Here is a 17,207-nt window from a genome sequence, read left to right as displayed (position 1 = left end):
TTTTGGTTTTAATCTTGTTTTTTTCTTTGAATAGACATGTACAATATCCAGCCAGCACTGGCACCCTCAACCCCAATATCACTTGCTTTTTGTAAAATGGTACTTAGAGGTGTCGTTGTGGCTGGCAAATTCTGAACTCCACATGGGAGGGTTTCTGAAAGTGCCAAAATGAAGATTCAAACCTTCAGTCATTAATGTGTGCTTAGCATGTCTGTAAAGCCTCTTAAAAACGCAACCGAAGTACTTGAGGTGCGAGGCAACACCTTGGCGCTGGGGGGGGTGTGCGCATCTGGGTACTACTTTGGTTTATTGAATCCCTTTGTCTTTTGCTAGAAAACAACCGTTTGGTCTCCGTCTTTCTCTGGGAGGGTTATTTTGCTAGTTCCCTGCCAAAACTTTTTTCTTTGCCTTTTTTTTCTGAAAAATCCCATGATTGAGAAAGACCTGAGGGAGGGAAAGTTTCCTCACTTTTCCTTTCCTCCCAGATTTTCTTCTCTGCTGCCAGTGGCAACGTCAGTTGAATGTCCCAAAAACGCCCCTTGAGCCAGATCTGGAGCGAGCGCCGGGGGCCGAGCGGGTGACCTCTGCGAGCAGCAAGGGCTGGGGCAGAGCTGCTCTGGAAAACTCAGCATCGTGGCTGGTAATCACAGTCTCAGGCTCCCTCAGGTCTCAAAGCACAATGGCATACGGATACTAAGAGGAAACAAGAGTGGTCGTTGTCTGAATTATCCTACGGTTAGTCACACTCGGCCGTCCAGAGATGGATGAGAACTTGCCAAAGCTGAAGAAATCTGCCACAAGTTTTGCTTTGACCTGGTCTCGTAACTTCTCGTGTCCATAGGGTGAACCTGAGAGTGAACCTGATTAGCGGGTCGATGTTTAGGAGTTTGTTTTCAATTGATTTTTCAATTTATTTCTTGCCCCATCAGTTGTGACTTGCTAACAGAGGGTAGATGCAGCAGTGTCTTTGTGCATGCTGTGGGTTGCCGTACGCAGCGGGGTGGCCGTTGCGCTGGTGTCTGTGCCCGGAGGGACCAGCTCACCCACGGGACTGGCTCTGGGACACGAGAATCTACTGTTGGTGGAGCTGTAGGTGTCTGAGATGAGTTTGGAGCCCAAGGCCAAACCAGATGGGTGTTCACCCAGCCAGCCCATGACTAACTCGCACTGTAGATCCTCTTTGGCAGGCAGGAGGTGAAGCCTATGGATAATAAACGTCCTTCAAACTTTTCAGTGTGTCCCTGCAAGTCGGGGCTGATGCTCGTGCACAGAGGATTGCAAGAAAAGCATGCCCTGCAGCTGCCCGTGCTGTTTCTTGTTACACTGGCGTTCAGCAATGCCACTATAATATGATTTTCCAGCCGTAAGCTTTGAAGAAGAGCTATTGCGCTCCCCGTACTCACGGAGCACATGGGGAGTGGAAGACTGTAGAAGGAGAGCACGAACAGGGAGGCTGGGAAAGCTGCCAGCATCCTGCACCTCTAAATCATACCAACCGCATGTTGGAGATTAATCAGGCATCTTGACGCTGGAGAGTTGATACAACACACTTATGTTTTATGGGCCGCTCGCTCTCTGATCTTTGATTTCTTCTCCTGCCAAAGGTGAATGCAAACGCCGAGGCCAGGTGGGCACGGCAGGTTGGCGTGCCACGCAGCGTGCCTGCTCTGGTTTGGAGGCAGCAGCGGTTCATTTCTGCTCAGACAATTTTTTTTCTTGCCCTCTCTGCCTGGAAGATTTTTCGGCAATTACAGATTCAAGGACAGAGTTCAGCGTGTTGGGGCTTTTGCATTTTACAAGCGCAAAGTCACCTGTCCAAAAATAAATAAAATGCATTTAATAACAACAACAACAAAGTCCAAAATACAGAAGCAGTCGGTCAGTGACCTGCACTTCTTGTTATGATCACTGTGAGTTTGAGCGGCTCTGTGTGCACACATTGGAAGTTTGGCCTTTAGCGATGATGTGAGCTGCTGTTCGTTTAACGTTGCGTATGGAGGCTCGTACCTGCATTAACTCTTCAGGGTGGAGATGTGCCTAGACATCTGAAAAGCTGCATTCTCCAAGGAGTTGTGGATCGTAGCGTGTTGCTGATTTTTTTGGTATCCTGGATGAAGTGGCAAATGCTAAGCTGGATCAAGGCAGCTGCCTTGCGTTGGAGGCTGAGGAGCACACCTCAGACTTGCCGCCAGGGACCCTGCTCACCGCAGTTGTGGGCTGGGTGGGTTTTAAGGCAGCTGACATGAAAGGCTCCGTCGGCTTCTCATTTTTCCAAGTCCGGCTACCCCAGCAATGCAGACGTATTTAAGCAGAGAGCAGCTAATACTTTGGTATTTGCTTCTTTGCGTTTCTGTCTGGATTGCCCCTCTCTCTCTCTCTCTCAAATCTTTGGGAGCAGCAGCAGAAGCAGTCGTTCCTGCCCACGGTGTGCCGGAGCAGTCGACAGCTCTGTGTGTGTGTACACATGTGCTATCGCTTGCGTTTTATACTGAACCTTTCCCACAGCCTTCAACTGCTGGGCCGAAAGTAATGGCCTTGCCTGTGGTGCCAGAGGTGTGGGTGACAGGCAGGAGGATCTTCCCTCCCCAAATGTTCTTGGCTGTCCTGGGCATCGAGCTGGTTGGCCCTGGTTAGCCCCTCCATAACCTGGTCAGGTGGCTCGTTCTTGTTTGTCGTTCTGGATCACAAGTTTCTATGGATGTGGACTGAACCTGTCGTGCAGACGTGAAAAGAAAAAACAAGCTCATGGAAGTGGCTGGAAACCCACTGGGTGGTTTCTTGGGGCTTTGCACCTTGCTGTTCGTCTGCCCTGATAGGGGCAGGCGTGGGGGCATTTAGGACACCCCTTTCCAAGCTGTGCGAAGGATTGAAGGGACGCTGTTCGTCCAGGGTCTCTGCAGTGCCTCCGTGCTGTCTGGCTCCCGGAGGACACACAGTGTTTTGTGTGCCGTGCATCACTCCAGGGCTCGTGCCGCCGCTGCTGGGTCTGCTGCTTCATTTCTCATCAGCAAACGTTATTCTGGCAGGCACGAAGGCTGGGAAAATCGGGAAGTGCTTGCTTAGGAGGAGGGAGGGTTAAAAGTTTGAGGTTTTTTTGGTGATACCAGCAGGGTGCAGAGGAGGTGGGAAGGGTAACAAAATGCTCTCTGGCCCCAGTAGTGTCCTGGTGGACCATTGCAAAAGGAGGAGTTGTGAAGCTTGAGTAGTGTGTGGGGTGGAGTGAATCCAGGAGCCCAGACCCTTGGCTTCACCCTGGAGGAGAAATAATATTGCCAAAGCTTCCCAGCACTGGGAGGAGAGAGGAACTTTTCCGTAAAACAGAAGCAAGTTGTTGAAATGAGGGGAAGTGTCATAGCCCGTCCATAGCTGGTGGTGAGAACCAAGGATGTAACTCGGGAGCTCCGGCTCCTCCCTAGATGACCCCTCTGCTGATCCAGTCTTTCTGGTGGTGTCTTTCAGACCCATAAACTCATCTACAATGGGACGCAAATTTAATAGCTGCTGTTCAAAACTGCTTAATGCAAAGCTGTCCGGAGAGTGGCAGCGATCAGAGAGGAGCAAACACTTTATTGTGGCTCCCAAGCGCACATCTCCTGGGGAGCCACGAGCTGCCAGAGATGCTCTCCGAACCCTGGCCCCTGTGTGATTCTTGCCGTCTTGTTTTTCTGACTCAGTTGGTTGAACTGTTGCTGCTTTTCTCAGGAAATGGCTCAACAGCTGAGTGGATCTTCTCCTCTGGGGTTTTTCATATATACAACACATTTTTCCCTGGCTTGGTTTCCTCCACGAGCGAGATGTGCTGAGAGCCCCCCCTCCTCTCTCGATGGCTGTGTTCCCTCTCCTCGATGTTTAGGCAAGTTAAAAATATTTAATTATCATTAAATGCTTTCTGCAAGAGAAGATTGCTCTGCTGTTATAACCAGAATGGACATGACTGGGCAGCAAATGAACATTTTCAAAGAAAGGGTCTGAACACGCAGCGCATGGACCCGAAATAGGTCCCTCCTGCCGAAAGGCCCCAGGTGACCCATCGCTCCGCGGCGCAATTACCAGAGTCTTGGCAGCTGGCAAGATCAGCAAATGGGGTTTATGTCAGAGCTTGTTACCTTAATTTGGTTAATTGTAGAGCAGAGTGCAGAGGGAACAGCCAGTTCAAACCAGGTTTCAGATCGCCGGGGTGCCGGGCACGGGCAGGGCATTGCCTCGAGAGCGGCCGTGGCTGCGCGGGCTGGGGAGGACGGGGGAACCGGGAGGGTGGGCAGAGCACGCCTGTGCCCGGGATGCTCTCGCTTACGGATCTCTCGCTCCGTGGCAGCAGCCGAAGCCGAGCTTGGCAGCCTCACCTGCAGATTTGTAACCCTGGATTTGATCCAAAGTCTGCAATTCAAAACTCCGGAGTGTCGGAGGCTTGAATTGCACATTCCCGCTTGAAAGATGCTTTAAAAAGAGTGTCTGGAACTGAGGTTCATACCTCCATTTTGAGCAGCAGGTCCTAATGAGCGCTTGTATTAGAGGACAGAGGTAAGAGTGATGGTGCTGGACCATCTACCCAGTGTCCCCAGTCCCCAGCAGGGGCCAAGAGCAAGCATCAGTGGGTGAGGGTACAAACGACAGGGGCACGTGGTCCTTCCTGGACACTTTCTCAGCCTCCAGTGCACCTCCGGGGCCTCCGCACCAGAGGAGGTATCTTTGTGTGATCTTTGTGATGGATTTGTATCTTTGTGATGGATTTCTGTTCCGAGGATTTGCGGGTACAGCCAGAGCTCACCCACTGTATTTTACAGCTTGGCCCCTGTGGGAAGACATCTGGGATGCCTTTCCAGCATCGCTGCTGGAGCTTATCTTTTTTGCCCCAGGATGTCTAACCTGGTGCCAATTATGTCTGTAAAGGCATGGCTGGTGGGCACAAATTACTATCTTTCTGGTGATCCGTTAGCTGGCAGGGTGGGACAGAGCCTTGTGGTGGTGATGGTGGGAGAGGACGGCTGCTCCGCTGGGATGTGATCTTTGGGGTGTGTTTGTTAAGGAGCCCAAGCTCCTGTCATGCAACCAGGAAGCCATAAAGCATGATAGAAGCAAACATCATGGCAAAGGGGCATCAAGTGGACACCTGAGAATACGAGCTTGTCCCCTTGCAGTGGGAAGAGATAGAACTGAGCTCCTCTGGTTATTTAATCATGTTCTGACATGTTGTTAAATCCATTTCACCGTGGGAGCATAAAGACATGAAGTTTAGCAACTTGCTGCAAGTTTTTGGAGAGCTACGACTCTTGCTAGGTGAGGCGGGGAGAGGGCAGCGAGGTGTCAGCTCCTCAAGTGTTGAGGAGGAACAAAAAGCCCCCTCCTTCCTACCCAGTCTCCTCTCCTGGCTGCCTCCACGCTGACTTGCCACTCCTTTGCCCCTAGGTGCATTTCGGTGCTTCAGAGAGATGGGTTAGGTGCGTGCGGCGGCCGGCGGGTGCAAGGGAGAGGTGTGCAAGCAATTAGTTATGTCCCACCCATCCATCCATCCCTCCATCCGTCACTGCCGCCCACCCACCGTGTAATGAAGTGCCAGGCTTTGTGTTCATTTCTGTGCTTCAGTGCTGCTCCCATAGCGCTCCTCTTTGCTCGTGTGCCCTGGGGGACAGGCAGTCCTCCTGACACACAGCCAAAGTGTCTGTATAGCCCAGCAGGTCCCCAAACCGGGCTTGGACACTTCCTTGCCCAGAGGCTGAAGATGCCCGCGGTTCCCAAGTGGGTGGCGCATCCTGAATCCAGGCATGTGGTTTCGGTCTGGTGACCACCGATGCTCTCCTCCCCTCCTGGCCAGCTGGGCAAGAGCAGCAGCTCAGCCCTTCCTCGGTGGCACCAGCACACGGTTTCTGTGTGAGGTTTGGGAAGGCAAAGGAACATTTAGCCTGAGAGGTTTTTGCCTGTGACAAAAGAAAGAGACTTTTGGTGGAAGCTGGTGTCCAGTTGTGGACAAGAAATGGCGGTGTGAGCCCACGGTGCAATGCTGCTTGTGTCCTCCCTCCTTCCACATCACAGCATCCTCCTGACGTGGCAAAGGTGGTGATCCCTTGGCCTGAGTGGGAGCTGGGCTACTGGCAGAGCTCAAACAGACCTTTGAGAGATGTCCCAAAGGGTCTTTGAAACGCCTGGAGAGCTCTCCTGGTCTCCTAGTCCATCCGTGTGCTGTTCCAGCTAATTACAGTCACTGTTAACAAAAACTGTGTCTTACTCCCATAACAAAAGACCTGGAAAGAACTAGACTGGTAATTATTCAGGAGGGGCAGAAAATAAACTCAGGAAAGCTGAGCCCAAGGGATCTAGCAGAATGTGATACCGTGCACACCCACCTCCTGCTCAGCCTTTTTAGTCACAGCCAGGCCAGGGCGTTAATGCTAAATTAGGACTATATGACTGAACCTATAAGCCAGGAATCAAGGCTAAACTGGCAGCATTGTATCGGTCTCTCTGCATTTCTTGGCTTTCTTGTTACACTCTGATGTACATGTTCTAACCTCACTTTTTAAAAACAGTTGGTGCATTTTGCTAAGGAGATTAACTGGCTGAAGGGGCATTAAATACAACCAGCATATCCCAAGGTAGATTCAGAAGGGACCTTTCTAGTGCAAGGAGGTGCTGGGAGAGAGGGACAAGGCAACACCAGTGGAGAACGGCAATCTGCAGTGGGATCGGGACAAGCAGAGCCTTGCAAACCTGCCGGACACAACTCCACTGGGTTTCTCGGACCTGATCACCCAGAGCATGAGCTGCTGCGGTGGTCTTGGCTCTTTTGCAGCTCATACTCACAGCATCCCCTTGCAAATGGGATAGGAACCGACCAGGGAAGAAGGCAGAGGGATGCTGGTTTCCTGGGTAGCTTTGTGAGCAGAGAGCATTATGCACGCTGTGTTAGGTAGCAGGAACAGAAGGGAGAAAGGAGGTGAAAGGAGCAATGCCCAGGATGGAAAGGTTGGGGATGGAGCTGGAGGGTCAGGTAGAGAGGAGGAAAGACAAGATGTAGCTCTCCTACATGCACAGGGAAGCTCCGTGTCACCGGCACAGGTTTGGAGCAGTCCCTTGCAAAGCCTAATGGATGAAAGGTGCAGCAGCAGACCGGTAGTGCCATCGGGAAAAGTCCCTCTTTTCCACCACTACCAAGATGGGAAAGAGGTGTTAAAAGGTCCGTGCATCCATCTTTGTTACCCACCCTTTGCAAAAGTGGCTTTTGGTGGCATAAGGGAGTGAAAGTTCCCAGGCCATCCAGAGGAAAAACGCCTGTTATGTTCGCATCCCGCTCCTTTCCCCGCACGCACGTCCTGGCTACCTTGTGCTAAGAGATGAAGGGTTAAGCTCCGGGCTCTGCTGACTGCCATGTGATGCAGTTGCTCCGGCGATTAGTAAAGATCTATGCCCTAAGAGGAATCACATGGGCTCCCGGGATGCAAAGGAGCCCCACCGAATCCTGCCTCGCTCCCCGCTTCTGTCCTCCCCAAGGGGAGCGCTGCGTCCGGGGAGGGGAGTGTGGCTTCGCCATCCCAGGCCTGCACCCGGGCTCCACATCAAAAGGCAGGGAACAAAACAACTGTAGAGCATTTTAAAGCAAAATAAATAAACCCTTGGCTGCTCCGGGAGAGTTCTTAGCAAAGGTACAATCGAGTCGTCTATTTATGGCTTTTTATTTCAAAAGCAGATACATAACAGGAACTTTTGATATTCAAGTCCTAAAGAAGCTAACTTCTGATATTCAAGCCCCAGAGAACCTGACTTCCCACAATCAAAGGGATTGCCACAACCCTCTGCTTTATCAGGTGGCTGGTGGGACTAGAGGAAATCCTGGGTTTCTGCTTTATTGGGTGGCTGGTGGAAGTGGAGGAAATCCTGGGTTTTTATCGAATGAAAGCAGCTTTCAGTTGAGAGGACAATGTGACAATATCTGTTTGCATAGCATCTTCCAGCAGGAAGGTCCTCAGAATGTTTTCTTCATGGGGAGAAGATATCTGGGAGATTACCTCGGTCATAGCACGTTGCAGTGTGAGAAGGTTTTGAGTTCTCAGTAATGGCCAGTTGCCGGAGACAAGTGTATTTGGGGCTCATTATTTGGTGTGTTACTCTGGATGGATTAAGCACTGTAAAACTGGAGGAATTGGCCCAACAGAAATACGTGCACGTGCTCTCTAGCATCACCCGAAATGCATCAGCATGATAATTAAGTATCCTACGAGCAGTTTTTGCCTTCAGGTTTCTCTGTTTCAACGCCCACAAAGGCCCTCGGGGTTCACAGTCCATCTGCATCGATCCTTTCTTGGTTTTGTTTTCTGCAGGTGATGTGACAAACCTGACTCCCGAGCACTCCTTCGAAGGCACAAAAGTAGGCGTGGGGAACATCGTGTTAGCTTTGTACAGTGGTCTCTTTGCCTATGGAGGATGGTAAGATGCAGCCCTCTACCTTTTTTTTCAGTGCTAAATACTGTAGTCCATTCCTTTTGTCCCCAGATGGTGTTTGTGGGATTGTGGTCCAGGACTTTCCATCTTTCGTGTAGCTGGGACAATAAGGCAGATACTTTGGGTTTGTTTATTAATGTTAATAGTCATACTACACCCTGCTTCCAGCCAGGACGTAGAAGCACAAAGAAGTGGAAGTGATCATGAGATTTAGAAGAAGCAGCAGATGATGGGTGATGCTTGCTGCAGCTCTTAGGTGGAGTTAGGAGAAAGCAGGAGGGTGGATCTGGCCAGCAGAGGAGAGGTGCGCTGCACGCCAACAGATTACTTTGAGCACCAAACCGAAGCTCCTGGAACGCTTCTTTATCGGTCCCTTTGAGCAATGGCAAGCACAAGGGACCTGCTCGATTTGCTGTGAAAACAGGACAGTTGCAGCCATCCCTGTCACTCGTGGGTCCGGCTCTTCACCTGCAATCGAAGCTGCAGTGTGGTGTGCTACATCCACCAGCACCAGCCAGGTGCTCTGCAGGCTTTGTGCTGGAGGTCTTGGACCATCAGCCATCATAAGTTTTACAGCAGGTGTAAAACTACTCTCTACCCCTCCTGAAATCCCCTTGCAGATGAGTAAGATGAAGGGCTTTATTTATTCCGTGGACTAATCAGAATTAACCACTGTTCTTTTGAAATTACAGGAATTACTTGAATTTTGTTACAGAAGAGATGATAAATCCCTACAGGTAGGTGTGTGTCCTGTGATGACTTCCCGGGGAGGAAACCCAGTCGTTCTCTGAGGAGGAAGCCCCTTCCTCCTGTGCATAATGGGGGTTGCTACTCAACCCAGAAGCTGAGGTCTTTTTCTGGGCAAATAGAAAACAAGATAAATTAATGGCGTTGTTCTTCCCTGGAATAGGGGAAGGGGAGTAATAATCTCTGTATGAGAAGGGCCGCTGCTTGCACTGCTTTCCTGTACTAATATTATCAGTGGTGTTGGAAAGTCCCACTTCCTTGGCATGGCACCTTTCTGAATTGTAGGCGGGGAAGAAGCACTCATGGCTTTATTACTGTCTTGTATAAACTCCCACAAGAGTATTTGTTTGTACGTATGTTCGTCACGTGCTCTTCCTGTTCTCTTGAGCAATAGCTGCTTTCTGCACGGCTCGTGCCTTTCGGGGTTATGGAGGGGGCCTGGCGAGAAGAGGGTGGGCCACACCAAAGCAGGACATGGCTGATAAATCATCTCTGCTCATAGGGAAGGTGCCTATGAGGCACTGTCGATACGAGCTTCAGGGTCACTTGTGCAAGAACCCATTCCTGGCTGACCCTGGCAGTGATTAGTGCCTGCTGGGAAGCATACGATTTGATACGCCCTTTCCCTGACAAACACAGTTATAAAAAAGGTTTTTGCAGTTTGCAATTATTTTCTTGTCTGCTGAATGCAGTCATGGTATTTGACTCTCTCCTCCTGTGGCTTTGAGCTCCACTAGACCAATTATACGTGGCATCAAGCAGGGTTTCCTTTTCCAGTTTCCGTTCTGAAATGAAGTTAGACTATTTGGAAAGGCAAATTTGTACCAACACAGCCTCGTCTTTACAGACCCGCTCAGGCCGTGTCTGAACTCATTTTCTTTGAGTTTCATCAGTCCGGCCAGCTGCACAGAGTTAGAGCCTAAAAACTGCCCGCTAAATCCCCGATCTTTCCATCTCCCACAAGAAACCCACCAGCACAAATGCTTCTCCTCTGCCCGGAAGACAATGCACATGCTGATGCCACTGGCTAGTGAGAGACATGGGGGGTTATTTTTAATTAAGTGCCGCTGCAGTGATCTTGGATTACTGCTTGCCCAGCCAGCCAGAGCCTCTCCGTGCAAACAGCCCCTTCTGCCGTAATCCTTCGCTTTATGTCGGTCAGCCTTCAGGCTGTGCCCATGGGGGCATCGTCTTCTCTCCCAGGGGAGCAGCTTACGGCTGGGAAACGGGACATGCTGAAGAGCCAAAGAAGAGTAGAATGGCTCGAGCCAACTGTCAGGGAGCGCAGGAGGGCTACAGCGTGTGCCGCCGATCCCGGGCAGCAACCGCTCTCTTCTCTGAACTGCAGCGCTCCATTGCAATTTATATTTTCTTCCTAGAAACCTGCCTCTGGCTATCATCATCTCGCTACCTGTAGTCACTTTGGTTTATGTGCTGACAAACTTGGCTTACTTCACGACCCTGTCGACGGACCAGATGCTGACGTCGGAAGCCGTGGCTGTGGTAAGATAGGTGCATTTCTGATGTGACTCATCTGGTTTCCAGGGCTGGTTGAATCGGACTTACAATCTCTGCGTACATCTCCTAGTTTGTTCCGTGCTGGTCGTGGCTGCTTACAAAGAAAGCTGATGTTTGACAGGAGATAAAGAGCAACTGTGACGGGAGCAGGGAAGAACAGTGTGATACCAAGTGGGATTAATCACCGACAATAGTGAGGGTGGGCAGACAGTTAACGCTGCCCTTAATTCGTAAATATGCAAGGTTGCTGCTGGCCTCATGACTTATCATCAGTTACCACAGCATGGTATTTATGGGAAAAGGTCATTCAGTCAATACTGAACTAGATTGTTCTCTCTCTGTATCTTCCCTTGTTTTAATTAAGAGAGAAAAATAATACTTCTATTAATTAAAATGCCATTGAGGTCAGAAATCCCAATTGCTTCAGAAGTGAGCAGCGTGGTATGACCTTACAAACTGAGCGTGACCAGGATTGTTCGGTGCTTGCAGGGGAATCTCCCGGTCCAGGATAAGCTGCTCTGAGCCGTTCAGGTGACAGCGAGCGCTCCCTCCTTTGGGTTAGTCCCCAGCCCCGCTCCAGCCAGCACGTACGCAGTGCCGGGTTACTGGAGATGCCAGCCTGTGTTGCGTTGCTCTAGTTGTGTGCCTTGGCAAGTCCTGAAATCAATATAATAGTGTTGGTGTAAAACTGCCGTGAAGCAGCGCGGGGTCAGTTTGTGATATAAAACAACAACTCCAGGTCACGGCGTCTCTTAAGGGCATTGTCCCACGTCCTTACTCAGCAGTTGGCAATAGCTGCCTCTCTGAATCTCCTTGCAGTTTCCAGTCGGTCTTGAACTTTTGGGTAGCTGTTCTGAGAAACGTTTTGTCCTGACTCTGAGGAAAGGGCTTTCTGCTGGATATTTTTTTTTTTTTTTTTTTTGGCAATTCCACAACATGCTTTTTCAGGAAGGAGGAGCAGCACATGGCAATGTGGAAAAACTCCATAACACCTTCAGCACATGTCATTTGTTCAGATTTCTGCAAATATTAAGTCTTTGTAGGCAGCTATGAGTTCTTTTGGGCACTCTGAGTGTGAACTGTCTGTCTTCTTGCCCCTTCTTTAGGATTTCGGGAATTATCACCTTGGTGTCATGTCCTGGATCATACCCGTCTTTGTTGGCTTATCATGCTTTGGATCCGTTAATGGATCTCTCTTCACTTCTTCCCGGTAGGTTTCTTGCTCAATTTTGTGGTTTTTGTTTACAGGTTGTGCTTAATGCCTCTTCATTTGGACTTGTCCTCCAAAGAGTGGCTGTGGATAGACACAAAGTCTAAAGGGTCTGGAGGCCATGTGGGAAATGCAAAAAAAAAAAAAAAAAAAATTAAGACTTTAAAACCATATTCAGTTTAAAGGACACCCTTTCAGTGATCTTAGTCTTCTGTTCCTCAGGCAAAGTCCTGTTGAAGTTATTAGAACACAAACAAACACAGGCTCGGGGCTCAGTGATGTTGCCTGAGAAAGTGGCTGTAATGAAAAGCAGAAACTTATGAAACTCCCTCCAGAAAGGGAAGAGAGGACAGGGCAGGATGGGGACTGCGGAGGTTCCAGCTCTGACACACATCTCCCGGCTTGTCTTCGGAAAGTCACTTAATTGCTCTCTCTGGAAAGGAGGACATAAATACATCTTTTCTTGCATTCTTTGTCTGTCTCCGGCCTTCCTTCTAAGACAGGGACTTTCCACTGTGTATGTGCAGAACACCCCGTGCTGGGCTCTGATCCTGGAGGGCCCCGCTCCTGAACCAATGACTAGCAAAAGGGCACAGCCGGCGTCGTGCAAGGCACCACCGAGGTGGAGAACCTGCGGGGAGCCTGGGCGTTTCAGCCTTGCTGCTTCAGAGCTGTCTAGGCTGGGCTTGGGTTGTCCCCGCTTGTTTTTTTGCTGAAGACAAACCCCAGCCCGGAGCTGAAAGGTTGCAGAGGTGATAACTGGTCTGTCTCCCCCACCTCAGGCTGTTCTTTGTGGGATCCCGAGAAGGACACTTGCCTTCAATCCTGTCTATGATTCACCCCAGGCTTCTCACTCCCGTGCCGTCCCTCATCTTTACGGTAAGCACCCGGGTCTGTGATGATGACCTGGTATTGAGAAATGAGTTGGGGGTAGGATCCCATCGGAGCGGTTGGAGGAGGGCTACTTGGGCACCACCTCCAGACACGGCCATTGCTGCATGTACCTACAGGAGAGGATAGACCCTTCTCCTTCTCATCATATCCTCATATTCCACTTCTGTTTGGAAATCACTCCAGGCACCAATTGAAAATAGCTTAAATAAGTGAAAAATAATCAACTTGATTTTTGTCCTGGCATAAAGTTCTTCTAAAATACCTGTATTTAGTGTTGTAACATACGTGGGTTTGCCTACTCCCTCTGCTAATGGCTTTTTTTTTTTTTATTTTTTTCTGGATGCAGTGCGTCATGACCCTGCTGTATGCCTTCTCCAACAACATCTTCTCAGTCATCAACTTCTTCAGCTTCTTCAACTGGCTGTGTGTGGCTCTGGCCATCATCGGCATGATGTGGCTGCGTTACAAGAAGCCAGAGCTGGAAAGGCCCATCAAGGTGAGAACAGTGTGATAATTGCATGGTCGGTCCTCCCCGATTCCTTTCTCAGCACCAGGGAAGGTTCAGCACATACGGCTGCTCGTCCTGTACGGATGAGGGACTGGGATTGCAAGCGTGCAGGGGAAATGTTGTGTTGTAGCTAACAGCAAGTGTCCCTCCTGCATGGAAATCTCCCGGATGCGAATCGGTGCAGGAGGGCGAAGAGCTGCCGTGGCCGTGGGGACAGCAGAGTGAAGGAGGCTCTGGGTGTCAGAGATGCGGGGTATTCTGGTGGGGTAGCCCAGGGGGGAGCTCTCGGTGACTAACATATTCCCCAGGACAAATCATAGGCTGTGGCTCTCCGTGAAACACTCTGTACCATCATGGAATTCACTTAAAATAGTTTTTTAATAAAGCAGGCAAACCCACGCCTGCAGAGAGGAGAACTGAGAACTTTGTTCTCTTTGTCCTTGGCCAGCTCGGCAGTACCGTGTCCCATCTGGGAGGAGGCCAAGATCATGTCAGCCACAAGCATGTCTGCCTTCCTTAAAGGCATGTTTCTCGCTCATCCCCCGGCACGCTCAGGTCTCTGCCGGGAAACAGGCGGCCAGAGAGAAACAGACTCGCAGACCTGTACCAGTGCCTTCCCAAAGTGACTCTTCGCGGGGTGATTCCTTTGCGTTTTCTTCTAAAAGCTGAGCTGCTCTCAGCGGGTGCCCGGCTCGCAGCAGCGTAGCTGAGTCCCCTGAGGAACTGCAGTGAAGATGCTCTGGCTTGTGCCGTGGTGGCTGCTGAATTTGATGCTGTTGGTACAGGTGCTTTTTATAAGGAGTCATTCAAGTGTGGAATTGGGGTAAAAAAAGGGATGCTGAGAAAGGTTTACGCCGTCTTGGCAAGCCGTATCTCCCTACTTTGTTTTGCTGGTATTAAATGTGCGTGTTAGGTGGTGCCTGCTTCCAGTTTCTCCAGGATTGCTGAAAAGCACTGCCTAAATTGATACCTTCCCCGTGGCGGTTCAAGGTCACGGTCCCCTTGTTCAGAGCACTGGCGACAGACAGGAGCACTGTCCACATAGGGTCCACGGTGGAATATGAACTCCTTTCCTCCCCGGGCTAGATAAAATTCACTGGAAAGCCTACCCTGTTCCCCTGATACAACTTCTAACCCGTTCTTTGGGTCCTTGTTTAGGTGAACATCTGCCTGCCCGTTTTCTTCATCCTGGCCTGCTTGTTTCTCATTGCTGTCTCCTTCTGGATGACACCGAAGGAATGCGCGATTGGCTTTGCAATCATCTTCAGCGGGATCCCCGTTTACTTCTTCGGGGTCTGGTGGCAAAACAAGCCCAAGTGGGTCCTCCAAGGCATCTGTAAGTATAACCAGTGAAAAGCCAGGGTGCAGCCTTGGCTTTTGCTCTAAAAACAGCAGCTTCCCGGAGAGCATGCTGCAGCGAGTAGCACTGGCTCTCCTTCGTGTAGTGGAAGCTTCCAGTGTCTTGGCTCTGATCAGTTCTTCCTTAACGGTAACAAGTTTTAACCTGATGATTACCTTACCTACCAAGCACCCAAAACGCACCCTGACTTGCAATAATTGCAAAGTTTGGGCCAAATACTTTTTTTTTTTTTTTTTTTTAATTTTGGCAAACAGGTTGTTGTTACACAGTGGAGCATAATTTGCTGAGCACGTTGCTGCCTTTCTTCTGCCTCCCGTAAAAGCACAGGGTCAAGCCTTTTGTCAGCCCAGAATCCCCTTCTGGTGGTGTAGGAAGGGAAAAGAAGTACCAGCGTAACAGTCTGAGCGCAGTTGGCCTGAATTTGACTGCCGAAAATTCGGAATTAGTCCCAATCCATTGCTTAGCCAATGCTGACTTTTCTGATCCAGTCAAAGCTCTCCTTGGCATCCAAATGCGGCAGCAGAGTGGAGGGAGGGGAAAATCCCCTGGATGTTTTCTCTTACGAGGTTTACTTCTAAGGTATCTCCGAAGAAGGTTTTCCAGTAGCTGACACGACAACACGGTGTGTTTTGAAGGGCTGGAGAGGCTGTGCTTGGCACACGTAACCTCTGTCTGAAGAACGGAATCAAGGAAGTCAATCCGTGTTGTCCAAGTAACTAAACTCTACCATCTGCCTCCCAGCTCTTGTACAACAGGCTGACCCAGAAAAGCAGACAAGTAGAAATGCCCAGCCTTAGCTGGATGCTTTTTATGAAGAAGAAAAAGGCTTTCAACACTGCTCAGCACTTGTTATTCTTCTTTTTTTTCTTTTTTTTTTCCCCCCGTCTCTCTCTCTCACACACTCACTTTTTTATTCTGAGTATTAGGCTCAGTTCCTGGAAAAGCCATTTTTTGCAGTGCCTGGGTGGCAAATTACCATATTAATTGTTTTCCACCACCAAAGGCTTGTAAGGAGAGTATAGAAAATATTCTGGGCACACAGAGTCATAATCCTGCAAATGTCCAGTTAGAAACATACGCACTGTAAACACATGAAGTATATTCATATACTGCAGATAATTTGACCGCCTCTGGCTGATTTGAGTTTGACTTTGTGTGTCGTTAGAATTAGCGTTCGCTTTACCTGGCCATGCCATCTTGTGATCTCCAAACACACAGCGAAGCAGCAGAAAGCACAGGTGTGTTTGGATACCAGCCACCAAAACTAATGGGTGGAAAAACAAAGTTACTTCAGTTTAGCGTCTTTCCTGTGCCAACTTCCATCTGAATTGCTTCCTTTGCTCTTCACCTGCCCTGTGCAAGGCAGTGGACTTTGCCTTGTGTTCAGGATGCTGAGTTGGTTTTATCCAGAGGTACTCGAGCCTTTAAAGAAGCTGTGTGCACGTACAGCCGAGGCTTTCAAAATTGGAAGTAAAACCATCGGCTCGTATTTTCTGTGCCCATTCCTGCTATTGTGCCTGACTCAGTTTTGGCTGCTTGCAGTTCTGGCATCCAAACGTAGTTACCGTATCACCATGCAATTAGAAACTGGCGTCGAGAAGTACCGGAGCCTCTCTCGGGGCAGTGCAGCATCCTTGCTGCAGGGGCAAAGCTGCCAGTGGCTCATGTTTTAAGTTCTGGGCAGGAGCAGAGAGTAGCCTGCGGCTCATTTGCTTTCAAGTTTTGAGTTGTATTTGGACTAATCTCGCTGAGAAGCACGGTGGGGAGGCAAACGGGTCAGCAGCCCTTTTGAGGCAGAGTATTATGACCTGAGACCACGGTACATGTTGGGCCCCTGCGTGCGATCTCTGACCTGTACTTCGCTTTCTTCCCCATAGACTCTGCAACAGTCCTGTGCCAGAAACTGATGGAAGTGGTTCCGCAAGAATCGTAAGCAGGAAAAGCAGAGACATTCAGCTCGAGGAAACGCACAATATTATTTTAAGACGACACAAGGAGAAAACGCTTCTGATCCCTCGTAAACGAAACCCAGGCACTGGAGCACCCCGCCGCAGCTGCTTCGTGTCTGACACCGTGCTCCCCGCTCTGCCTTGCCTCCTCCAGCTCCTCCATCGCCACCCTTTAGCCTGGCAGATGAGCAGCCCTGCGATGAGAAGTTCTTGGTACGAACGTGGGCCAGGAGGAGGAATTCCTGCCGGCAGCTTCCAAGGGGTCCTGCCTGCCCGGCAGCAGCGAGTCCGCTCGGCCTCTGCGTGTGTGTGTGATACTGAGGGCTGTACTTCAGCTCTGTGTGGGCTTGGTTGGTTGGGGTTGGGGATCCCCCAGACCACGGGGGATCTGCTTATGAGCCCGGTGTGAGTGCTGGCAGCCGTACGAACGTGCCTGTGCGTGGGGCTGGGACTGCGGCAGAGCCGCAGGGTGGTCCTGAGCCCGTCCCACCTGCCTTACCAGGTCAAGGGGGGGTGGTTGGGAAGCAAAGGTTGGCTGATGTTGGCTCACACGCTCACACACACACACAAACTCATACCAAAATACGT

The 17,207-nt window shown here is 50.2% G+C and overlaps 1 protein-coding gene across 1 annotated transcript in view; it reads left to right on the top strand.

Annotated features, from left to right (window-relative positions):
* The window catches only part of SLC7A5 (solute carrier family 7 (amino acid transporter light chain, L system), member 5), a 35,846-nt gene extending 19,139 nt beyond the window's left edge, over nt 1-16,707 (top strand). Inside the window, exons 4-11 of the mRNA XM_009890035.1 lie at nt 8,313-8,418; nt 9,126-9,170; nt 10,560-10,683; nt 11,805-11,908; nt 12,691-12,787; nt 13,149-13,298; nt 14,469-14,646; nt 16,548-16,707. Of these exons, the coding sequence (XP_009888337.1) occupies nt 8,313-8,418; nt 9,126-9,170; nt 10,560-10,683; nt 11,805-11,908; nt 12,691-12,787; nt 13,149-13,298; nt 14,469-14,646; nt 16,548-16,603 (860 nt within the window). The 3' untranslated portion in view covers nt 16,604-16,707. The remainder of the gene's footprint in view (nt 1-8,312; nt 8,419-9,125; nt 9,171-10,559; nt 10,684-11,804; nt 11,909-12,690; nt 12,788-13,148; nt 13,299-14,468; nt 14,647-16,547) is intronic.
* Nucleotides 16,708-17,207: the final 500 nt, after the last annotated feature.

Source organism: Charadrius vociferus, unplaced genomic scaffold, assembly GCF_000708025.1.
Source record: "Charadrius vociferus isolate BGI_N301 unplaced genomic scaffold, ASM70802v2 scaffold1028, whole genome shotgun sequence".
Taxonomy (NCBI): domain Eukaryota; kingdom Metazoa; phylum Chordata; class Aves; order Charadriiformes; family Charadriidae; genus Charadrius; species Charadrius vociferus.
This window is presented reverse-complemented; position numbering and strand designations above follow the sequence as displayed.